The 21,067-nt window shown below is 42.1% G+C and overlaps 2 protein-coding genes across 2 annotated transcripts; one reads left to right on the forward strand and one right to left on the reverse strand.

The window, feature by feature from the left end:
• On the reverse strand, positions 1-5,065 carry SNRPD3 (small nuclear ribonucleoprotein D3 polypeptide). Its single transcript, XM_075012339.1, has 4 exons — positions 4,920-5,065; positions 2,976-3,125; positions 1,245-1,437; positions 1-149 (listed from the first exon to the last, which is right to left on the reverse strand). The coding sequence occupies exons 2-4, from the start codon at positions 3,099-3,101 to the stop codon at positions 88-90; spliced, it is 381 nt and encodes a 126-aa protein (XP_074868440.1). The 5' UTR covers positions 3,102-3,125; positions 4,920-5,065; the 3' UTR covers positions 1-87.
• A 393-nt stretch (positions 5,066-5,458) lies between these two features.
• GUCD1 (guanylyl cyclase domain containing 1) lies at positions 5,459-18,040 on the forward strand. Its single transcript, XM_075012337.1, has 6 exons — positions 5,459-5,585; positions 8,417-8,501; positions 9,964-10,129; positions 11,007-11,098; positions 14,164-14,405; positions 14,863-18,040. Exons 1-6 carry the CDS (start codon positions 5,549-5,551, stop codon positions 14,952-14,954), a joined length of 714 nt encoding a protein of 237 aa, XP_074868438.1. The 5' UTR covers positions 5,459-5,548; the 3' UTR covers positions 14,955-18,040.
• Positions 18,041-21,067: the final 3,027 nt, after the last annotated feature.

The raw sequence follows: 21,067 nt of genomic DNA on the forward strand, positions 1-21,067 counted from the left end.
GTCAGAAACATGTTTTATTTAAAATGGAGCCCTAACTGCTACACCACTAGTGAATTCAATGCCTACAAAAAAAAGTCAAGTCCAAAATTATCTTCGCTTCTGGAAAATATTGCCACGGCCCATTCCACGACCTCTTCCTCTTGCAGCCACTGAAGAAAGAAAATAAGGGATCATAGAATGAAGGGCTCTCAAGAGGTCAACGAGTCCAGTCCCCTGCCCTCACAGCAGCGCCACATGGACCTCAGAAATGCCTGTTTGTAAGAATCTACTAGTGCTGTATCAAAGCATATTGAATCTAGCCTCCTGTGCTTGGTTAGCAATATGAAAACTATACTACCCTGTACAATTCAGGTGGTGATGCGTAACGATCTACATCAGAGAGCCTGGCAATGGGGAGCAGAGGTTAATGTTTATATACATCTTGTGTGACTAGAAGTAACTAATATTGGAGTGACAGTAAAACAAAAGGCAATACATGTGATCATTCTATTTAGCAGCACAAACCTGCAGCCCAGGATCTTTTTTTTTTTTTTTTTTCTTCTTCTTTAAAAAAAAAAAAAAAATCACTGCCATACCAGACACTTCTGAGTAACATTTCACCACTTCAATCACACAACCTGCTCAAGCGTATCGGAAAGTGCTCTACAAGTATTTCAACCCCTACAAGCAAAAACCTTTTCAATACAATTTCTATAAACATAAATAGCCCCAAAAGATATGTTCTTAACTATACACTAGTCTGCATAATTTAGTCAACGATAAGGGAAATCTGACTTCTCTGGCTTTTAAATACAGAAGATTTGAACATAAGTGCCATTTTTATATGTAATTGATTGATTAACCTAATGCCAAGAGAAAGATCACTGCACAAAAGATCCAAATGCTGCAATTAGAGCTGTTTGAGAATCTGCACACATGCATTTAGGGAAACACTAAAATCTTGACATTTACATTGGAGCACTGAGCTGAGATTTTACAAAACTGTTAAGCATCTGGTTATTTTTGAACTAATACAATTTAAGTTTTCTGAAGCACTAGCAATTTGAGTTTCACAGCATGAGGTAAGGAAAATACAGTGTAAATTAAGCCTAGAGACTTGTTAAACAAATCCCTCTTCTCTGTTTATGATTTCATAGTTAAGGGATGTAATAAAGCAAACTCTGTGTTTTAGGACTCCTGATAACACCTGCTTCAGTTTCTTACAAATTTACAGGAAACATATGATCAAACACAGAGATACTCACCTTGGGCTTTGAGAATAGCTGCTTTGCCTCGTCCAGCCCCAGAACCCTGATTTTTATTCTTCATGCTCTTTAACATAGGAGCATTTTTCAACATATCAGGTAAAATGAGGAACCGTATCTTGCTACCCCTAATATACACTTGCTCCAGTTGTGCCACTCGCCCATCTCTGTATGTCACTGTGATGTTGGACATCTGAAATGCATAACGCTGGTTAATGCCTATAACTGTCTCAAACAGTGAAGTGTTCCAGTTTGTTTTGGGCTACAAAATCCTGATTCAAAGAAATCTTTTTAATAGGGAAAGCTGTCTGGTCAACTATAGCATAAACATATACAAAAATCAACAGAATAGCTCTCCAGGATTGTTTTGAAAGTCCTTTGAGAGTTTTCATCTTTTGTATGCGAACATCAATTGGTCTTTTTCAGAAGCTGCAGCAAGTAGACTAATCTAATGGAATCCTGTTTAAGCAAATACACTGAAACAGAAGAGCAATATCAGAGAGAATCTTTCAAAGATATCACATCCTTACATACGTTTTGTCTTTTACTTGCATATGCAGTGTTTGCTAAATCAGATTTCACATACAGTTAGAATTAGCCATGTAGCCTGGTACACAAACAATACAGGTTGAACTTCTCTCACCTGGCAACATCCTTGGTCTGGCATTATTTTAGTTAGCCATATGTCCAAAGTTTGTTTACAGCCACCAGCCCTGGCTCTCAGTGTTTTGTACTGTTATTTAGCTGTAATTTACCCCTGAATTTCTTTCAAGAGCCCAATATGCAGTGGAAGTGTTGATAATACTCTTAGACAATACTGACCTTCCATGGTTCAGCAAATTCTTATGTTCAGCACCAGCCAGATCCCACCTGTGCTGGATTAAAGAAGTTCAACCTGTACTACAAAGGACTACTCAATTTGTGCTCAGGTTTGTTAACTCAAGCACCAAAGCTGAAGATGTGTTTTACAGAATTTTCAAATGCCCTTTGTCTGTTGTAGTTATTTATGGGAAACAAGGCATTTAAAGTTCTGTTAGTAACACAGAGGATTTTGTAGATTTAGATATTCCCCCAGATTGCATTTCTAGTAACAAATTCCTATAGTTGCTCATAATACCCAAAATAAGCTTTTATAAGAGAGATAAAACAGGAATACAATAAAGGGAAATCTGTTCCCTTCTGTAGTATCACATATAAAATTAGTTTATTCTAACAAGAGTAACTGCTCATGAAGCAAGAGAACAATTTGATATTTGAATGTGAAGCCCTAGTCTTCAAAATCAATTAGAATCCCATGTTAAGTGCTAGACTTGCGTTTTTACAAAAATATTTAAGAAAAAACTTTAAGACACTAATTTGGCAACAGAGTATCCTGAGCACAAAGCAGTAATGAGTAGCAGCTAGCTGCTGAAATAATGAGCAGAATTGCAGTTACCTTAAGTTAGGCATAAATAAACAAGACTTCTAAAAAAAAAAAAAGAAGTACAATTTACATTAGGGACAGCTGTTCCTGCCCATAAATCAAAAAGTTTAAGCGGTCTCCTCTCTAGAGCATCAGAGATGAAACTATTTCACGTTGGCAAAGCTACAAGGCAGGACAACTCAGCCCTCTTGTCTACTCTGAAGTAACGTCAATATTTAAATAAAGTTAAAAAACAGCCAAAGAGGGACCTTTTCAGAAATACACCAGCTCACCCTTCCCTCCCCGCCCCCAACCGACCCCATACATACCTGGCAGTTCATGTTGTCCTCAGCCTCAATAAGTTTGCCACGGTAGACTTCCCCTGTATTTGTCTCACATGTCACAATGTGGCCCTCTGCCTCATGCAGCACTTTAATTGGCACCCCAATGGACATCTTTGCAACAGTACAGCTCTAAACCTAGGACAAAATAGGAGAATAATATGGTACATTTCTTTTCCCATAAATTTTGCCTACATAATATAGAAGGCTTTAATAAGCTTTTCAAGATCTGAGATATAGAATTACTTGGTCTTGTTGTATATTTCTCCATAGATTCAGTGCCCTTGAAAAGCATCAACTTGATTTAACAGGACTTCTGTCACCACGGCTATTGACAGAACAGGTAATCAAAATTAAGGCTACTATGCATATTGAACTGCCATGTAAATTTGAAAGGCTATGTCTACACCACAGCAATCTGTTGACAGAAGTTTCTGTTGGAAGGGATCCTCTGGCAAAACTTCTGCAGACAGATCACATCCACACACACAAGCGGATCGAAAGAAAAATGGACTCTGTTGACAAAGAGAGCAGCCAGACCCTGGTTTTGTTGACAAAACTCTAATGCAGAGCTAGCCAAACAGTTTTATTTTGAAGACAATGCTAGGTCTCAAAATCTTGGTAGCACAAAAAGAAATGGAGATCTCAGAGTGACATGGAAGATGGGGAAAGAATTTTTTTGAACATTTTCGTAACAATTACTGAAGAATTTGAGGGGTTAGTCAAGAAGAAGGAGCAAAAGGCTTTTTTTCCCCCCAGTCATTTTAGAAGCATTAAGTAGACATAACTATCTTGTGGCCTACAGCAGCAAAATGAAACCAGCACAGGAATGCCAAAGCAGAGGCATCAGCAATGCCAAAACACTAGTTTGCTCCTAGAGAAAGAAAATACTACTTTTCTTTAAATTAGACACACTGACTCCAACAAAGTATATTCACAGAATCACAATACTTGAGGGAAGTGATATTTACAAAGAGGAAAGAGCTACATGAACAGAATTCCATATTTCAATGCTTTGAGAACAACAAGAAGTCTTGTGGCACCTTATAGACTAACAGATATTTTTGGACCATGAGCTTTCGTGGGCAAAGACCTGCTTCATCAGATGCATGAGTTTGGGGAGGGGGGGTGTCAGAGGAGTATTTAAAGAATGGGGCTCCAGTAAAGGAACCCCCCCCCCCCACTCATGCATCCAATGAAGCAGGTCATTGCCCATGAAAGCTTATGCTCCAAAATATCTGTTAGTCTATAAAGTGCCACAAGACTTCTTGTTCTTGAAGCTACAGAACAACACGGCGACCTCTCTGATATATTTCAATGCTGTATTTCTGAACCTCATATTAAAGAGGTAAATCACACTGGATATTCCCTGAGAGACACATATTACCAGCTTGCAGTGCAGGCACCTGTACCATGCAGGAAATGTTCTTAGCAGCTTTAGGAGCATTGCAAAAAAATTGCTCCCCTCTGTACTCAAGCATCAGGCACCACTTTTCGTCCCTGAATTAGCAGCCCCTTCCCCCGCTCCAGCCCGGCTCACGCAAGCCAAACCGATGGAAATTTCGGGTACGGTCGCTCGCGTGGGAAAAGAAGAGCTGCTCGGCACACGTAGGGACATACGTGTAGAACGCGAACACTTCATCAAGCGGCCTGTAAGCGTGAGCACCCACCCACCAGACCCGCAGCACAGTCCCACGCCGGCACGAAGCTGGAGGAGCCCGAGACCAGCAACCGATCGTGCTGCCCCCTCCCCCATTAAGTGTGTGTGTGTGTGTGTGTGTGTGTGTGTGTGTCTCTCACACACACAGAGAGAGAGAGAGAGAGAGAGAGAGAGAGAGAGAGAGAGACCCCCCCCCCCCCCACACACACACACACACACACACACACGCGCGCGCGCGCGCGCCAGCCCAGCTCCCCGTGCACCGCACCCACCTGCCACTTCCACCCCGCAAGGCGCGTCTCCAAACGGCGTGGGCTTCCTTTTAGCGCTCTATAATGGCCTCCGCCGGTGTCCCACCATGCACCGCGCCCCGGATACGGAAGTCCTCGCTGTCTAGAGAGCGCTCTTCCTAGGCAGCCCGAGCGCCCCTCTCTCTTCTCATCTCTATGGTTCCTGAGCGGGCGGAGCCTCCCAGACGGGGAGCGGGGGCTGACACAGCGCTGCGGAAGGAGCTTTCCGCCTACGGGGGAAAAGGCAACGCGCCGTTTTAACCCCCGCGGCCCCGGGGCAGGAGCGAAACGCTCCTCCCCCTCCGGCGGGTGTCACCGGGCCGCGCTGCTGACAGCTGCCGGGCATAGGCACTAGCGAGCCGGGCCCCGGCGGCGGGCAGGGCCGGCCTGAGCGCGGCCCGCGGGCGCCCCAGCTCCCTGGTCACCTCGGAGGGGCTGGGCACGCAGCCGCCGCTCTCCCCGCCCGCCGCATCAGCCCCTGCCGCCGCCGAGCCCCGCCTCTGCCAGGCAGCAGCGTCGCTCCGAGATATGAGGGCGGCCCGCCAAGCCCTGCAGCCCGGCCCGGGCCCGGCGCCCGCCCGCTGAACAGCCCGGTCCCCCGCTCCGCCGCCATGAAAAGCCCCAAGGAGGCCGCGGAGTCGCCCTCAGGTCAGTATGGCCCGGGCGGCGGGCTCGGGTGCCCCGCGAAAGGATACATCCCTCGGCCCCTGCCCTGGCCGCTCCCCTCCCCCCGTGTCCGCGCCACTCGCCCCCGGCCGGGCAGCCGGTCCGCCTCGTGTCTGGGAACCCCCGGCCGAGCGATCCCCGCCGCCCCGAACCTTCCCCTCCTCGCTAGTCGATAGCAGAGCTGCTTCTAGTGCGAGCGGCAGCCGAACGCTTCGTGCCAGGGTGTGTTTGCCGCAGCTGGCCTGCTTGGGGCACCCTCCACTGCCCGGCTGTCATGAAAACGTGCCGCTTGCTGCTACCCTGCCTGCATAACGCTCTAACCCCCCATTAGCCTTTTCATTGCAAGCGACAGCCTCCAACAGGCGTTCCCCCTCTGCTTGACAATCTGTCCCAGATTGTGTTTGGCTCAGCGTATCTGCTTCCTTCCCCAGACCCAAGGAAAGCGCTCTGCCCAGTTTGAAAGCTTGTGCCTTCCACCAACAGCAGCTGGGCCAATGAAATACTGCTTTGTCTACCTTGACTCTCTCATGGGAAATAGTCTGAGAGGTTAGCCGTGTTAGTCTGTGACTTCACAAAACACAAACAGTCCTTTACCACCTTAAATCTGTTAGGTAATGAGCTGTTGTGGGTAAGACCCACTGGTTCATTATCTGACAAAAGGTCATCACCTAATAAATAAATGTATTAGTCTGTAAGGTGCTACAGGACTGCTTGTTTCACAAAAAGTGTGCAGTATTTACAGGCCATGTCTAATCTGCAGCCCTTACTTGCAATAGTCATCTCTACACCCTCTACTATGCACACTGTGATCACTAATACAGTAACCCAACCCCCCCCCCCCACTTACCCATAGGTTGTGTTCCCGGGCAACCACATGTAAGTCAAATTTTGCACAAGTGCATAAGTCGGGGAAGCCAGGAAACTGACCAGCGCAGCAGCACTGGTCCGTGTCCAGGCTCCTGCAAGCAGCCAGGAGCCGCCTGGTTTCCAGCTCCTCACCACTCACAGTTTCGACTTGCATTAATCCAAGTAACGTGCAAGTCGAAATTGCGTAAATAGGGATTTTACTATACATCAGGTTAAGATTTAGCACTAAAGCAGTATGTTTAAAGATCTCTGGACATATAAAAAAAAAAAGTACTGGTCAGTACAAGAGATGGTACCCTAAGGATATTAAAGCCCTGATTCTGCAGAGTTGTATAAATGGGATTTTTAAATCAGGTGCATACTGGTAATTGCATGATTGAGGCACTTGAAGTAAACAGCTGAGATGTCCCTGCTTTCCTGAGCACCCGCCTGTGTTCTGTAATCAATACCTTGTGCTGAAGTGCTTATGTTGACTTGGGTTCAGCATAAGCATTTGTGCATAAATACCAGATATTTTTCAGCAGAACATTTTTAAGTGTACTGTGAAAAGAAAGGGAGTCCTGGATTAGTATCACTCTGAAGAGATGGTAGAGCTCTCGTACTCAGTTTGGGAAGGTACCACTGTTCCAGGAACATATCTAGTCTTTGCAAGCTATAGAAAGGTGCTTCAAGGATCTGTTTTCCCTGTATTTCTAGGTGTTAGACATTTTCTCATATTTGTCACTTTCTTCATTCCAGGACTCATGGCAATCACCCTCATCTAGCATGCTTGAAAAGTAATGTGAAGCTGATGCAGCAAAGGGAGCATAGGGCAAGGCAGGATGGCTGGAAATTTAGTATCAAAAGAAATTAGGGGATACATTAGGTTTCAATTATTACTGTTTGAGACGGTCTTGTAGAAAATGTCCTCTTTTCTGGAGATACAGTAAAGTCTCTAATGGAAAATGAGGTTGGTATAATTCACTACCAGGAATTTGTGACAAATGGTTTTTAATTCCTAATGTGAAAAGACTTTGGGATTAGCATTTCCTTTAGGATAATGAGTTAGCACATTGATCTGTTCTGGCCAGACATAGACTAACTAAAAAGATTTGATGTCCTTAGCAGGTGCTCTTGTTTTCAAAGCCACAAAAGAAAAAAGGCTAGAAAGAGTAGGGCGGCACATAGGAATGTGAGAAATTGTCAAAGAAGGCCTCAAAATCTATGTTGGCTATTTATGTCAAAAGCATTTTGGACATATCCTCCCTAGAAAATTACATCAAACTTTGAGGACTTGTTGTTAGTCATGACTAACTCACGTTTAACACACTCTGTTGCCAGTCTTTACACTGACTATAGAGACACATTTGAAATTGCTTTAACTCAACTTGTAACAATCTTACTGTAGTGTTCTTGAAGAGACAAGTTGTATTATTTCTGATGATCACAGGCCTAATTAACACTTCCTTGTGGCAATGGTACTTTTTGTCGTTGGATCAACACTGATTATAGGTTGGGGGTTTACTGCACAGAAAGTTGCCACAGTCACAATCTGTTTAAATCGTTTTTGGACACACTGCTTTAAAAGGGCATGGCTAGTTCTTCCTGATCATATAAAAGCCATACTCAGGAACAGCTGGATATGCCTAGAAAGAATTAAGGGATGTTAGGCAGATGAATTTGCTGCAAAACTCACCAGATCTGCAACAAAGAAGGAACGTTAGGTTAACTTAACGGCTAACTTACTTTTACAATTTGGAAATATACCATTTAAAAAAAATCCTAAAGCTTATGCTGAGAAGCATAATCTCCTAATGGAAGAAACTAACAAGTGTTTCTCAAGTGCCTCAGTACAGCACTTGAGTGTGGTAGCAAGAGGACTTCTAATATTAATGTGTGGAAAGATACACACATCTGGGCTAACTCCCTTCTCCTGCTCTTCTAATGATGCAATCTCTTTACTACAGCTGACTATGTCCAGTTGCAAGTGCCAGTTATTCAGCAGTTGTATCACTGGGATTGTGGGCTAGCCTGCTCCAGGATGGTACTGCAGTAAGTAACTGATTTTGGTTCAAAGGGGTAGCTTTGTGGCCTGGGAACTATGGGACACTTTCTAAACACCACAATCATCATCCAGTGAGAAAAGTTGGTTGGGGCAGCTGTGACTAACATCACAACTTCATCAGATCATATTTTCCCCAGATCCTCGATAATAATTACTGCTCATTTGCTGGGCGTAGCACCAGTATCCCAGATAGAGAAAACCACAGATGAAAGATAATTAACAAGTTTCTTGATATATACAAAAATCTGATTAATTTTAAGAATTTTGCAGATTAGTATGTTCAATGCAATAAATGTTATCTTTGCAGATTAGCATGTTTTGTCTGATAGAATGTTGTCTGCTTCTTATCAGAACTTTTACTTAATCTGACAATTCACTTGAATTCCTTTCTGTGTATCTTCAAATGCCCATCTGGTTTCTTCTGTATTTATAGGAGTTAGTATCTTGCCACTGTGCTGCTGAGCATCCATTCTGTGGGGTAAATGTTTTCCATTCCAGGAATATATGCATTTCAAAGCTATACACTGTGTTGCCCGTTTAACCTACTAGTTGTCCTGCTGAACTAGTCTTTCCTTCCACAGAGGAACACGAGCTTAGGTGCAGGAGAAATACCTATTTAGATGTCCACTTAGTAGATATGAAGCAGAAGATTTTCATTTCTCTCCATCCCTTCTGCCAAGACGTTAGTCCGTGCGCTGGTAATTTCCCATCTTGACTACTGTAACCTCTGCCTCTAGCCTCGCTGTTCCCCTGACCTCTTTTTCCTTTCCACTTAATTCAAAACGTCAGTTGCCAAGATAGATCTTCTGACCCCGCCAATCTGACCTCGTGTCTTTCCCTCTTGAATTCCAATGGTTTCCTCTTTTTTTGCATTTTGTTTTTCACTTCCAGAGCCTCGTAACTTTGCCTCTGAATAAACCTCTGCTCTCCCACCCAGACCTCTCCTCAGCTGTTTTGATTCACACTACCCTTTGTATCTGAGGCTACTTTCTTTTGAATATTTACCAAATTCCTGTCCTCCTTCAAAAAAATTCCTTGTGAAACCTACCTATTTCATGAGTCAACCCCGCTGTAATTACCATACCCCTTCGTGCATTTGCTTGGTTGAATTAGTGCTTTTAGATTGTAAGTTCATCAGGCTAGTGCACCATTATTTGCTCAGCACAGCTCACTTCTTGTACAGTGTCCTGTTCACTTTTGGCACTGAAACATAATTGACAGCACTCAATTTCCAAAAAGGAAACAGTCACCTGTGATAAAGCCAGTGAAATGGTCCCTACCCCATTTCCCTTGCTTTGGAATTTGTGGTTCATTTGTGGGTTGTATTGTGGTTGTTTCTCAATCAACTCCTATTGTGTCAGGTTCTCTCTTTTGTGATATTAAGAGTCTTTTGACTTTTAGACATGGTCTCCTAATATCTTTGTTTCCCTACTTCCTCTAACACCCCAGGTACCTGAACCGTTTGCATGATGAAGAATTTCAGAAAGCCATTCGGGAACTCCATTTAACGAAGAGTATCTGGACTATTGACTTGGCCTACCTAATGCGGCACTTTGGTGTTAAGCACAGGTTCTGCACACAGACACTTGGAGTGGACAAGGGCTACAAAAATCAAGTGAGTATTTTTGTTCACCGGAAAAGAGCAGGCACTTTTAATAACTATCCCTCAGGGCCATGCTGGTGGAGTGGTGTTATTGAGGCGGTTAACCACCATTTCTGTAAGCAAGCTTTGCCTGTTGCCAAACTGTCCACGAAACAATTCCAAACCCAGGTTAGATGTGGTCCCAGATATTTTCCAGCTTTGAGTCCATGAAATGCATTTTAAAAATTTGGTGTTCATGAAAGGTTCCAGCCTATTTAACAACCTTGGAGACTGAAGCCCTCTATTTATCTACAGAACAGGTACAGCCTGGGCAGCAGCAGTGCTAGCTTCCACTACACTTCCCCCTGCCAACGTGCCTCAATCCTGACCTGGAGGAACCACCTCTAGAGGTGAGAGGGGAATTCAGTCTCCATGTCCATTCAATCCTTGGCCTCTGTGGATATTGCCAACAAAAGAGCCAATTGTTCCAGTAGTCGTAATGTTTTTCCTTACATGGAGTCCTGACATCTAGGAACGTGATATTACCAGATTAATTTCACATAGGCAACGTAATAGTCATCAGATGGCAGCTGCAATGGCTACTGACCTGGACTGAATTTGAACTGATGACCTAGAGGAGAGTTCCTACCCTGTTTTACCAGATTAATTTCACATAGGCAACGTAATAGTCATCAGATGGCAGCTGCAATGGCTACTGACCTGGACTGAATTTGAACTGATGACCTAGAGGAGAGTTCCTACCCTGTTTCCAGTGACCTGAGGAAGAATGACACCCTAACCCTTTATCAATGTTCTAAACCACCCAGTCCCTCTCTAGCTGGTTTTAAATTGGAGATTATCTGAATTTAATTTTGATGAATTGTTCATAAATTATCCTTTTCCCCCTCAGTCATTCTACAGGAAACACTTTGATACGGAAGAGAACAGAGTGAACCAGCTGTTTGCACAAGCCAAAGCCAATAAAGTGCTGGTGGAAAAGTGGTGAGTTTTTAATTTCATCTCCTTTTCCCTTTGGAAACTTTAGGGGCCTGATCTCCATTCACACTTGTGTAACTTCATTATTTCTGACTGCACTGGGGAAGTCAGGCTCCACCCCCTCTTTAGTTTCCTGTCTTTTCACTGGCCTTGCCCACTCCTTCTGTTTTGACAGATGGAGGAAGCAGAATGGTGGCTAGGAAGAAGAGCAGAAAAGTGGAGCCCAGGAAGGGGAAAAGCAGCATTTTGGATTGGAAACTAGCTATTTATTAGGTCTAAAATTTGGTCTTCCAGTAAGATAAGTTAGTGGAAAATGTTCTCTATCTTCTAATTAGCTTTTATTAAATAAAGTTGCCATGAGTACTGAAGGAAATGTTGCAGTGGCAAAAATCCATTGTTCCTAGAGCTGTGGTAATAATGGTGAACTCTGTGCGTAGATTTGTCTCCACTACTGCTGGGATTGGTACTGCAGTGATTGATTCCCGTGGGGCATCTAGGGAAAACTGGCCAAATCAACACACTCCCATTGACTCTTCTCTTTACAATGGAGTAGCAGAGTAAGGGGAGTCCATGGAAGGGTTTCCTCCCATCAACTCAGCACAATGCAAACCCTGTATCTAAGCTACATGAACTTGAGTTACCCTATTAATGTAATTCAGATTAGTGTATCTTAGATCCATTTTTCCTCATAGTGTAGACCTTCCAAGAGAAAAACCAAAATCAGGCATGTGTGCTTTTGCTCTGTCCTATAAATTATACATTTGCCAAATGAGCGCACGTACACACACACACTCTCTCTCTCTCTAAAACCCTGTTGTTGAAGTGAAATTCTGAAGAGCAGAAAAGACTCTAGGTCACGTTGAATCTGGCTGTAGACAGGGGCAAACTGAAATCAAGAATTGCATCCACTTCTACCAGGCAACATTTGACTCTCTATATTTTATACTGGGGTGAATGAGTGACAGCGAGAGCAAAAAGGGTACTATTTGTGCCTGGAAACAATGGCCTTATTGTGCTTTTAAAACCTATATTTGCCAGAATCATTAATGTCTTGTTAATGTATTCAGAATTTGCATGGCTGCACCTCTCCACCTACTGCTGTGACCTGGGAGTAGGTGGTGGTGGCAGTGGCAGCAAAAATCTAGGCATTATCTAGCACAGTTAACAAAGCTTTAGCATTTGGCTCACATCAGGGAGGGGGAGGAGTTTGCATATACTCAGTGAGGCATTGCATGCCGCCTGAACATTTGGATCTGATCCAGGGGATGAGTGCAGACTGGTATGCAACATACCATGTGTCTGTGTCTCTAAGTGAAGGGCTTTAGGTCAAACAAATGAGATCACCAGGTGGGCATGGGTGACTTTCATGCTCTAAATGGGGCACAGTAAAATAGTGGAGCAATCCTAGCAAGAATAAGAGACAGACAATGCGACTTTACAAGTGGGAAGCTGTATTGTTACCTGATAAAGGTATCTAGGGATGCAGAAACCAAGATGATGGAGATCTTATGCTTTCCAGTCTCTCAGCTGAGGAAGATTTGGGGCTTCAGAGACCAGCTCCACTGGGGCTTCCAGTGGGTGGGGATTCTACAGTATACAGACATAGAAGCATTACCACTATCCCTGCCCTGCTTTTACAATAAGTTCCAAAACAGTCTTAAATATGCCACCAAGTGAACACTTGCAAACACTGTTTTTTGCAATATGTCCAGACCTGGAACATTCACACAGGAAATGGACGTACCAGTGCATTACCAAATGTCCAAAGCCCAGTGTTTCAAGCAACCTATGCTGGGTCTGTCCGCAGTCCCCCACAGATCAGGGAGGAGAACATCTGTCCAACCAGGAAACCCTTAGCCTCAGTCACTAGCCTGAAAAACAAACTTTTATTTTTGTGGCACAAACTGAGAAGCTGACAAAATCATGAAGAAAATGAGCTAAAAATACTGGAATTCACTCAGTGCAAACAATTAGCACAGATTTTGTGTTTAAATGTTTTGCCCCGTAACACAGAATGGACTAATCTTAACCATCCGCTTCTAAATCAAGAGGTGTTCTGCTCTGAAAGTGTAGGCACACTATTGCATTATCGAACTTCCTAATTCTTCTTCTTCTTTCCCCATTATCCCTTTGAATTATTTCTTTTGCTCATTTTCTTAAATCTGAATAGCGGGCTGGCTACCCAGTTTAGAGCAGTTTACTTATTGCTTATTCTTGTCAGGCTGCCACAATGTATGAGGTAAATGCTATAAAATTTGTATGAGAGGCACAGTGTTCCACACTGTGCCGGGACTGTGTGAGATCATGGGATGAGATGGCATTAGAATTTTTACCACTTTTTTTTTGTAAAATTGTAAGACTTGTCACTCTAAGGGCTGTCTTCTTTCTGTATAGTAAGAGAAGCCGTACAGACTAGGACAGTAAACTATTTCATATCCAGCATTCTTTTATCTGGAACTCTCAAATAACTGGCACTTTAACCAAAAGTAAATCTTAGTTCAGTATAGTGAAATACAAATAAATACAGCGAATACAGTTTGTTTACAGTGTACAGTACTACTGTTTGTTGGTAAAGTATTCTGCATACGTTTGTTTCTTAATATCTAATCTTGTTTTTCTTTAGTGTTATGCACTGCTAGTTATACCTCTCTGTTATCCAGAATATTTTTATATCCAGCAACCTCCCCATCCTGGGGCTGCCAGATATGAAGGAGTTTACTGTATTCAGTGCACTCTTCTTGTTTAAACTTGAAGCCAGCTGGTGTGGTGGTGCTGTGATATTTTCAGGGGCTTTTAACTCTGAAATTGTCTCTCTCCATTGGCACTTTGAAAGTGATTCATTCCTTTAGCCACTATGACTTTTGGGGGGCGGGGGGGGAATCAAGCTGCCCCTCCCCACCCCATGAAATTTCCTGCCCCTACTTTACGCACCTTTGCTGTGTGAACTTCAGCCAGAACAGCTCTGGTCTTCCCTGGCATCATCCATGCTCAAATGGTGGGGAGAGCCCAATCCAGTGAATACAGACATCTTTCTGGGGCTTCTTTGTGAACATCTCAATTTTCTTTTGCAGCACAGTGACTGTCCAGGACATTCAGGAGCACCTTGCCCAAGGTCACATAGCCATTGTCCTGGTGAATGCAGTCTTGTTATTGTGTGAACTTTGCTCAAGCCCTGTCAAATATTGCTGCTTCCTTCCTATTGGCCAGAAGTGTTTCTGCAGGAATCCTGACTATCAGGGCCATTTCATTGTGTTATGTGGCTACAACAAAGCCTCAGGGAGTGTCTACTACAACAACCCTGCCTACGCTGATAGTGAGTAACTGAACCTTGCTTCATTCTGTGTTGAATATCCATCTTGTTATTAATATGCATAATGCAAAACCAGACAGAGTTTCCTATCTGAGTCAGGCAGAACCAACTGATTGGCCCAAGCTTGTTTTTATAAAATTCAATGATATCATTCTTTTGTGTGCTGTGATTCAGATGAAGCATTGGACATACATTCTAATAGGCCCTATGGCCTCTATACCTCTGATTGCAGAAGACTTATGAGTATTAAGAGGGACACAGTTTAGGAGAACTAAACTATAGACATATTTGATATCTCAAAGAAAGAACATGATCTGTAATACACACTGTCCATTTCTGCCCTTATGCAAATAAGCATTTCCCTTGACATCAGTGGGACTACTCACATAAGTAATGACTAGTTCATGAGCAAATTCTTCTGTTGGCTCAGCTTGATTAACACTCTGCTCCTGCCCCACAGGAACATGCAGCACCAGCATCAGTAACTTTGAGGAAGCCAGGACAAGTTACGGCACAGATGAGGATATCCTGTTTATCTACACAGACAGCTGACATCCAAGCCTGCTGCTCTGTCACTTTAGCTTAGTCTGCCCAGTATCTCCATGGCAGCTGGCTGCTTCTCTCAGGACTCTTACTGCAGAGACTTGGTTCCTGAATTGCAGTGGGATGTTAAACAAGGGATGCTTTATAGATGTTCATACAAACATATTGCAGAGTTGTCTTCACCTTTTCATTCTTGAACATGAATTCCTGTGTTGCAATGTATAACACACATTTTAAGTTTAACCTTGCACATTTGAGAGCAGTTTCAAAATGCAATCCCCTCAGAATCCAACTCTTACTGTTGGCTATGAGATTGCTTCCGAATTAAAGACTTGAAATAAAACACCCCCAGAACACAAATTTAATCTTCACTTGGGAATTTGTGCACAAGTGCAGCTACATGAAACAAGAAAGGAAAAAGAGCAAATATATTTTGCTTTGCCTTCAAAACTGCCAGAGCTGATCTTCATCCTAGACTTAGTTATTTGATTGAAAGAAGGGTATAGACAAGATAAATGATTAACCTGACCCATGATTGTTTTTTTTCCAAGGAATAAAATGTCAGCTGTTGACATTCTGTAGCAGATCTTATCAGCATGTCTTGCTTAATGCAAATGAAATACCATTGGCCAAAACGAGCTTCTTGTGTAAAATCAGCTTGACTGCTTTCACCACCTGTACCTGGCAGTTGAATCTGCAGTTTGACCTTACTGTCAACAGATGGTTATTCTTCCTGATAAGGGCTATGGCCACTCCCTCTCAGTAACAGGCACTGAGTTTTATTTTGCCTATCGATCTGTCCTGCATGAATTAAAACATCTCAAGGAATGGCTTGGTCAAAGTTTGTTGTTGTTCACAAAAGACTGCCATTTGCTGCGACTCTAAAAATAATAATTTTTAAGTCTGTGTACAAAAGCTTGTGAACATTTCTACACACACACTCTCCGTCCCTAATATCCAGTGATCAAGTCTAGGTACAATTTTCAAACTGTTGATAAGCAAATGCACTAAGTAGCCACTCATGTACTTTGTGAGCAGGGAGTTGTTTTAAATGTCTGTCAGTAAAGAGAATGTATTTTGCCCAAAGCCTGTATTGTATTTTGAGATTAAATGTTTCTGGAGAGGGAGGGACTTCCCAGGAATAGATACTGTCAGTAGCCTGGATCAGAACTGTGCTTCTAATAGAGAAGGCAAAAAGAGCAGACTTCTCTTGGCAGAAGTCCAAAGATACAATAACAGGAGCCCAGACTTTTTTACCTCTTCTCATTCTACAGCTGTGCTGTGGAGTAAGCAGCATTGCCCTTGCTGTATTCTGATGCTCCCTACACTATAAGATCATAACAGGCCCCTTTAACATTATTTGGGATCGCCTGCCTGGTAGAGAAGCATTAAAATGTAGGCTATAACCACCAAATTGAGCCTGTCCTAACACTTCCTACAAAGTCCAACTCCTAATCTTGTTGCCTCTTTAAATTTAGCTTTAGGACTTTAACAACATAAATGTGCTTGGCTTTATACTTAGCCTTTTGACCCAAAAATTCAGGTAATACACATCTGATTTAAAAATATATTGGGAAGTACTATGAGCCTAAAATCTAGTCTATTCTAAAATTGTAACTGTTTGAAACCCACCTCTAAATTCTAAATGATTTTAAAAACAAAGGAGTTGCTATTGATGTAAGTCCTATAATGTATGTTTTGTTCCTAGACAACCAGCAGAGAACACCTCTAAATCCTTAGCCTAAAGCCATAATCCTTGATGGTGTAGATACTAAATAAAAGGTATCCTTTGTGGTAAAAAATGATGTACAGGAATAAGTGTTTAGCAACATGATAAAAGACAACAGTTGTAAGGAAAAATATTTTCTAATCTAGATGGCTTACAAATAGGGGAGAGTACCCAGAAATACTTGACAGGATGTGTTCAATATAATCTGGAATGCTGCTTTTGTCAGTGCCTGAAATACAGTGGCAGGTGAGTAGAACTGCAGTACCCTTTGACAAGTGCAAAATCTGAAAAAATAAGTTTGATGGAAACTTATGGCTTCAATCAGAACTCAGTCACAGTAGGTGTGGCTGGAATGCACTGGAGCCCTTGCTGCATATGAAGATGACTGGGAATTCAGATACGAGTTATTGGCTGATGAAACAGAAGCATTAGCAGTTCCATTACAATCACTGCAAAGGTGCTGTGGCCAAAAACTAGTAGGTTTTGCCTTATAATTCTTAAAATCTTACCAATTACCAACTGGCCTCTATCAGAGAATTGTATGTCTAAATCCATTTGTGTGTGGTGCTTCAGTGTGGAGGATTTTTAGTTTTGCTACTAATAACATGTCTGTAAACTAACTACATTCAGACAGTAGATTTCTTTAATGTGTGTTTTTTTTGAATCACACAACTCCTCTACTATAATTTAATCACGGTGGTATTTATTTTCTGAAAGGGATTTGTTTAGCTGAATGCGGGGGGGCGGTTTCAGGCAGTTAAGAATCATGGTACATTGCCATACATCTGATTTGAGCTGTACTGTATTTGGTTTTGGTATGTTGATCCTAAAACTTGAGAGCAGACAGCCTGTGCATGTATTCACTCCAGAGGCAAAATGTAATCTTCTCTCACTGTGTGACTATCGAATGTAGATGATGAAAGCATACCTATGGGTGTAATTTTTACTGCCATTGAGTTAATAAGTTTTGCATGGCTGGATTTTAAAAATTAAATTACAGCTAATTAAGTGACAAAGAAGAGAACAGGGGAACCCTCACTGCCACAGGCTCTCCTACAGCCAGGGAAGATGAGCCTCAAGAGAATAAGTGAAGGCCCTATTGGGGTAGAGTTGATACCAAGCAGGCATGAATCAAATTTTAGGTTAAGAATAGGATTGAACTGGGTGGAAATAAAGAATGTCAATCTTTTTGCTGTTAAAAGTTTGCTTATCAAAAAGTTTGCTCTGAGAATGTTTGTGTAATACCTTGTTTTATTCACATTGTCCACAACAAAGGGATATTTTACATGAAGAGAAATTTTATACATAAATATATTTTGTCTGTAATCAAGTCACTCTCAATAAAAGTGTTAAGTTGTTAACTGTGTACTGTAGCGTAGCAGATGTGTTTGCCGATCAGCTTATTATGCAAAATGCGTGACGATCCTTTAAAGACATATGTATTAAACTAGAAATGATACAATTGGTTCAAACTGCCATTTTGGAACTCTTAAGCTATGGGGGTTTTGTTGGCAAAAACAGCTGTTTTGCCAACAAAGCCCCTGGGGCATCCAAATTTGCAAGGTCGTTCTGTCAAGTCCATAGTAAGTTGACAGAATGCAGCATTTTTGCCAACAGCTGTACCCTGCTTGCAATGATGAACACTGCTGTCATCAGATCTGTCAACAAAAAGCTGGCTTGGACATTCCAGGGGGCCTTCTGTCGACAGAAAGGCCTTCCAGGACACTATGCAACCTTGCCTGCTGTGCTTGTGGTTGGCTGTTTTGCGGATAGAGTGGCTGAGCAGTCCAGCTGCTCTCTGTGAACAGAGCAGATCTCTCTTGTGATCGGCTTCACAGTTTGGCTGCGATCTGTTGACAGTTTTGTTGGAAGAGATCTTCCTAGGAAGCCTCAGTTTTTATTTTTTACTTAATGCAATTTCTACCCGTGACAAGATGCTTTAGTTTCTAGTATTTAAAAACTGGATACAAGATGACAAAATCCTGAAGTGCCGTGTAAGTCTGTTGTAATATATTCCATTACAAAGTACTGAATGCTGTTAAGAGTTCTGTTTGGCTGCACTGTAATTTAAAAAGGTGAGTGGCTAAAAGCTGTCTCTGTCCTTCCCAGCCAAGCTAATCAATACTCTACAAAGCAACACTTGTAATAGCTTCATGAATTTAAGATTAAACCTCTAAGTGAATATATAGCATTTAATGGTGCTTGACTGAGACTTTTTTAAATTCAATATCATTAAGATAGTTAGGATTCAAATTGGTTATTAGGGACTACATTTTCAATTAAAATGATATCGGTATAAAACAGAATAGTGTCTGATTTCAATGGAGTTCCTCTAGCATTACAGAACAATTTGGTTTTAGCACTGGAAATGGTCTACAAAGTAATCAGTGCTGCCCCCTTGTGTTGTAGGATTACTCTCTCTCACTTTTTACTGGTAACAGTAACAGAGAGGGAGCCATGCTAGTGTATATACTATCAAAACAGAAAAGCAGTCAAGTAGCACTTTAAAGACTAACAAAATCTATTAGGTGAGCTTTCGTGGAACAGACCCACTTCTTCAGACCATAGCCATACCAGAACAGACTCAATATTTAAGGCACAGAGAACCAAAAATAATAAAGGTTGACAAATCAGAAAAAAATCATCAAGGTGAGCAAATTGGAGAGTAGAGGGGCAGAAGGGGGGCTGTCATGAATTAGATTAAGCCAAGTATGCAGAAGAGCCCCTATAATGACCCAGAAAATTCCCATCCCAGTTCAAACCATGTGTTTGCATAATTGGCTTAATCTAAATTCCTGACTCCCCCCACCCCTTCTGCCCCTCTACTCTCCAATTTGCTCACCTTGATAAGTTTTTTCTGATTTGTCAATTGATTACTATTACTTGATTACTATTTTTGGTTCTCTGTGCCTTAAATATTGAGCCTGTTCTGGTAATGGCTATGGTCTGAAGAAGTGGGTCTGTCCCACAAAAGCTCACCTAATACATTATTTTGTTAGTCTTTAAAGTGCTACTTGACTGCTTTTTTGTTTTTACTGGTAAGTTATTGTAAGTGTCACAAACAAGTGAATTTCCATCAATGCTCAACAAAATTCTACCTTTAAATTTTTTTATTGGGAATTCTACAAACAAATCTTTTATTTTTATTCCATCTTACATACTTTTTGATCCGCAGGTCTTTTCAAAGCCATCCTAGCAGGGCCTGGCTGGGGGGCAGCGGATGCTATTTTCAATTGGAGCAGGGAGACCTGAAGGCAAGGGGCCCAAGGTAACTGCCTTGCTTGCGTTGCCCTAAGGCTGGGCCTGGCTCACTGTTAACAATTACTTGTCCTTCAGTGATTTTTCAATAGCCTCAAACCTGTTTCATTAATGCAAGCCAAAGCATACACATTTTAAATCTTTTGTCAGACAGAGGCCAAGACTTTCAGAAATGGTTGCCAAAATTAAGGTCCTAAATAAGGTCATAAAAACCTAACTTCAGCTACTCCATTTTGAAAACTTTGGCCAGACCTTTTCCTTCTTTAAGGCAGTGGTGCCCGACTTTATTGCACATGAGGACACGATAAACCTAAGCATAAGCTTGTATGGGCCAAACATATTCTACATGGTCTAATAATGTTTCAGCTGAGATTTGAAGCCCCACTGCAGGCCTTCTGAATGATCTGATGGGCTGTGTAAAATTATGGATCAAAACGTTGGACACACCTGCTCTAAGGAGTCTACTTTTGAAACATCAACGCTAAGGGCACTACCGCCCCAATGAAATAAACAACCTAAGAGATACAAGGTTCACAAGCAAAAATATACAGCATTGCAGCAATGCTTATAGAAAGATTTTAGGAATGGCATTCTGAAGCATAACAAGTCAGTGTGAAGCAATGGAAACAGGTTAAAATATGGATTGAAAGCTGTGTTTGTAGGTTCATGCACCACTGGATTTCATAGTCTATTACCATCCAATTTTTAAGTTCTCAGTCATTTTGCCTTTACATATTACACCTGTGTGGTATATAGCTATCATAAGGCATGCATTTAGCTATGCTATGCAAAGAGTTCTAGACCACTGTGATATAAGAGGTAACACATCCAACTAACCTTACTCTACAGTTAAATTGCTCACAATTTCATCGGTTGTACTAGGAAAACTACGCATACTGGATTACCTGATTCAATAGCCATACACAAAAATCAACATACACTTCCAGCACAATATAACCCACACACAACCAGCATACACAGTAAACCCAAACACACACAGCCCCTCAGTGCAGCCACCCTCATTCCCAGCCTGGAGAAATTTACACAGCTCTCCCAGCAAGACACTACCAGCACACACAGTAACCACAAACATCATTGTAAAGCTAAGAGTGTCTGAAGCCATGGAAACAACTAC

The sequence above is a fragment of the Carettochelys insculpta genome, chromosome 18 (genome assembly GCF_033958435.1).
Source record: "Carettochelys insculpta isolate YL-2023 chromosome 18, ASM3395843v1, whole genome shotgun sequence".
In the NCBI taxonomy this organism is placed as follows: Eukaryota; Metazoa; Chordata; order Testudines; family Carettochelyidae; genus Carettochelys; species Carettochelys insculpta.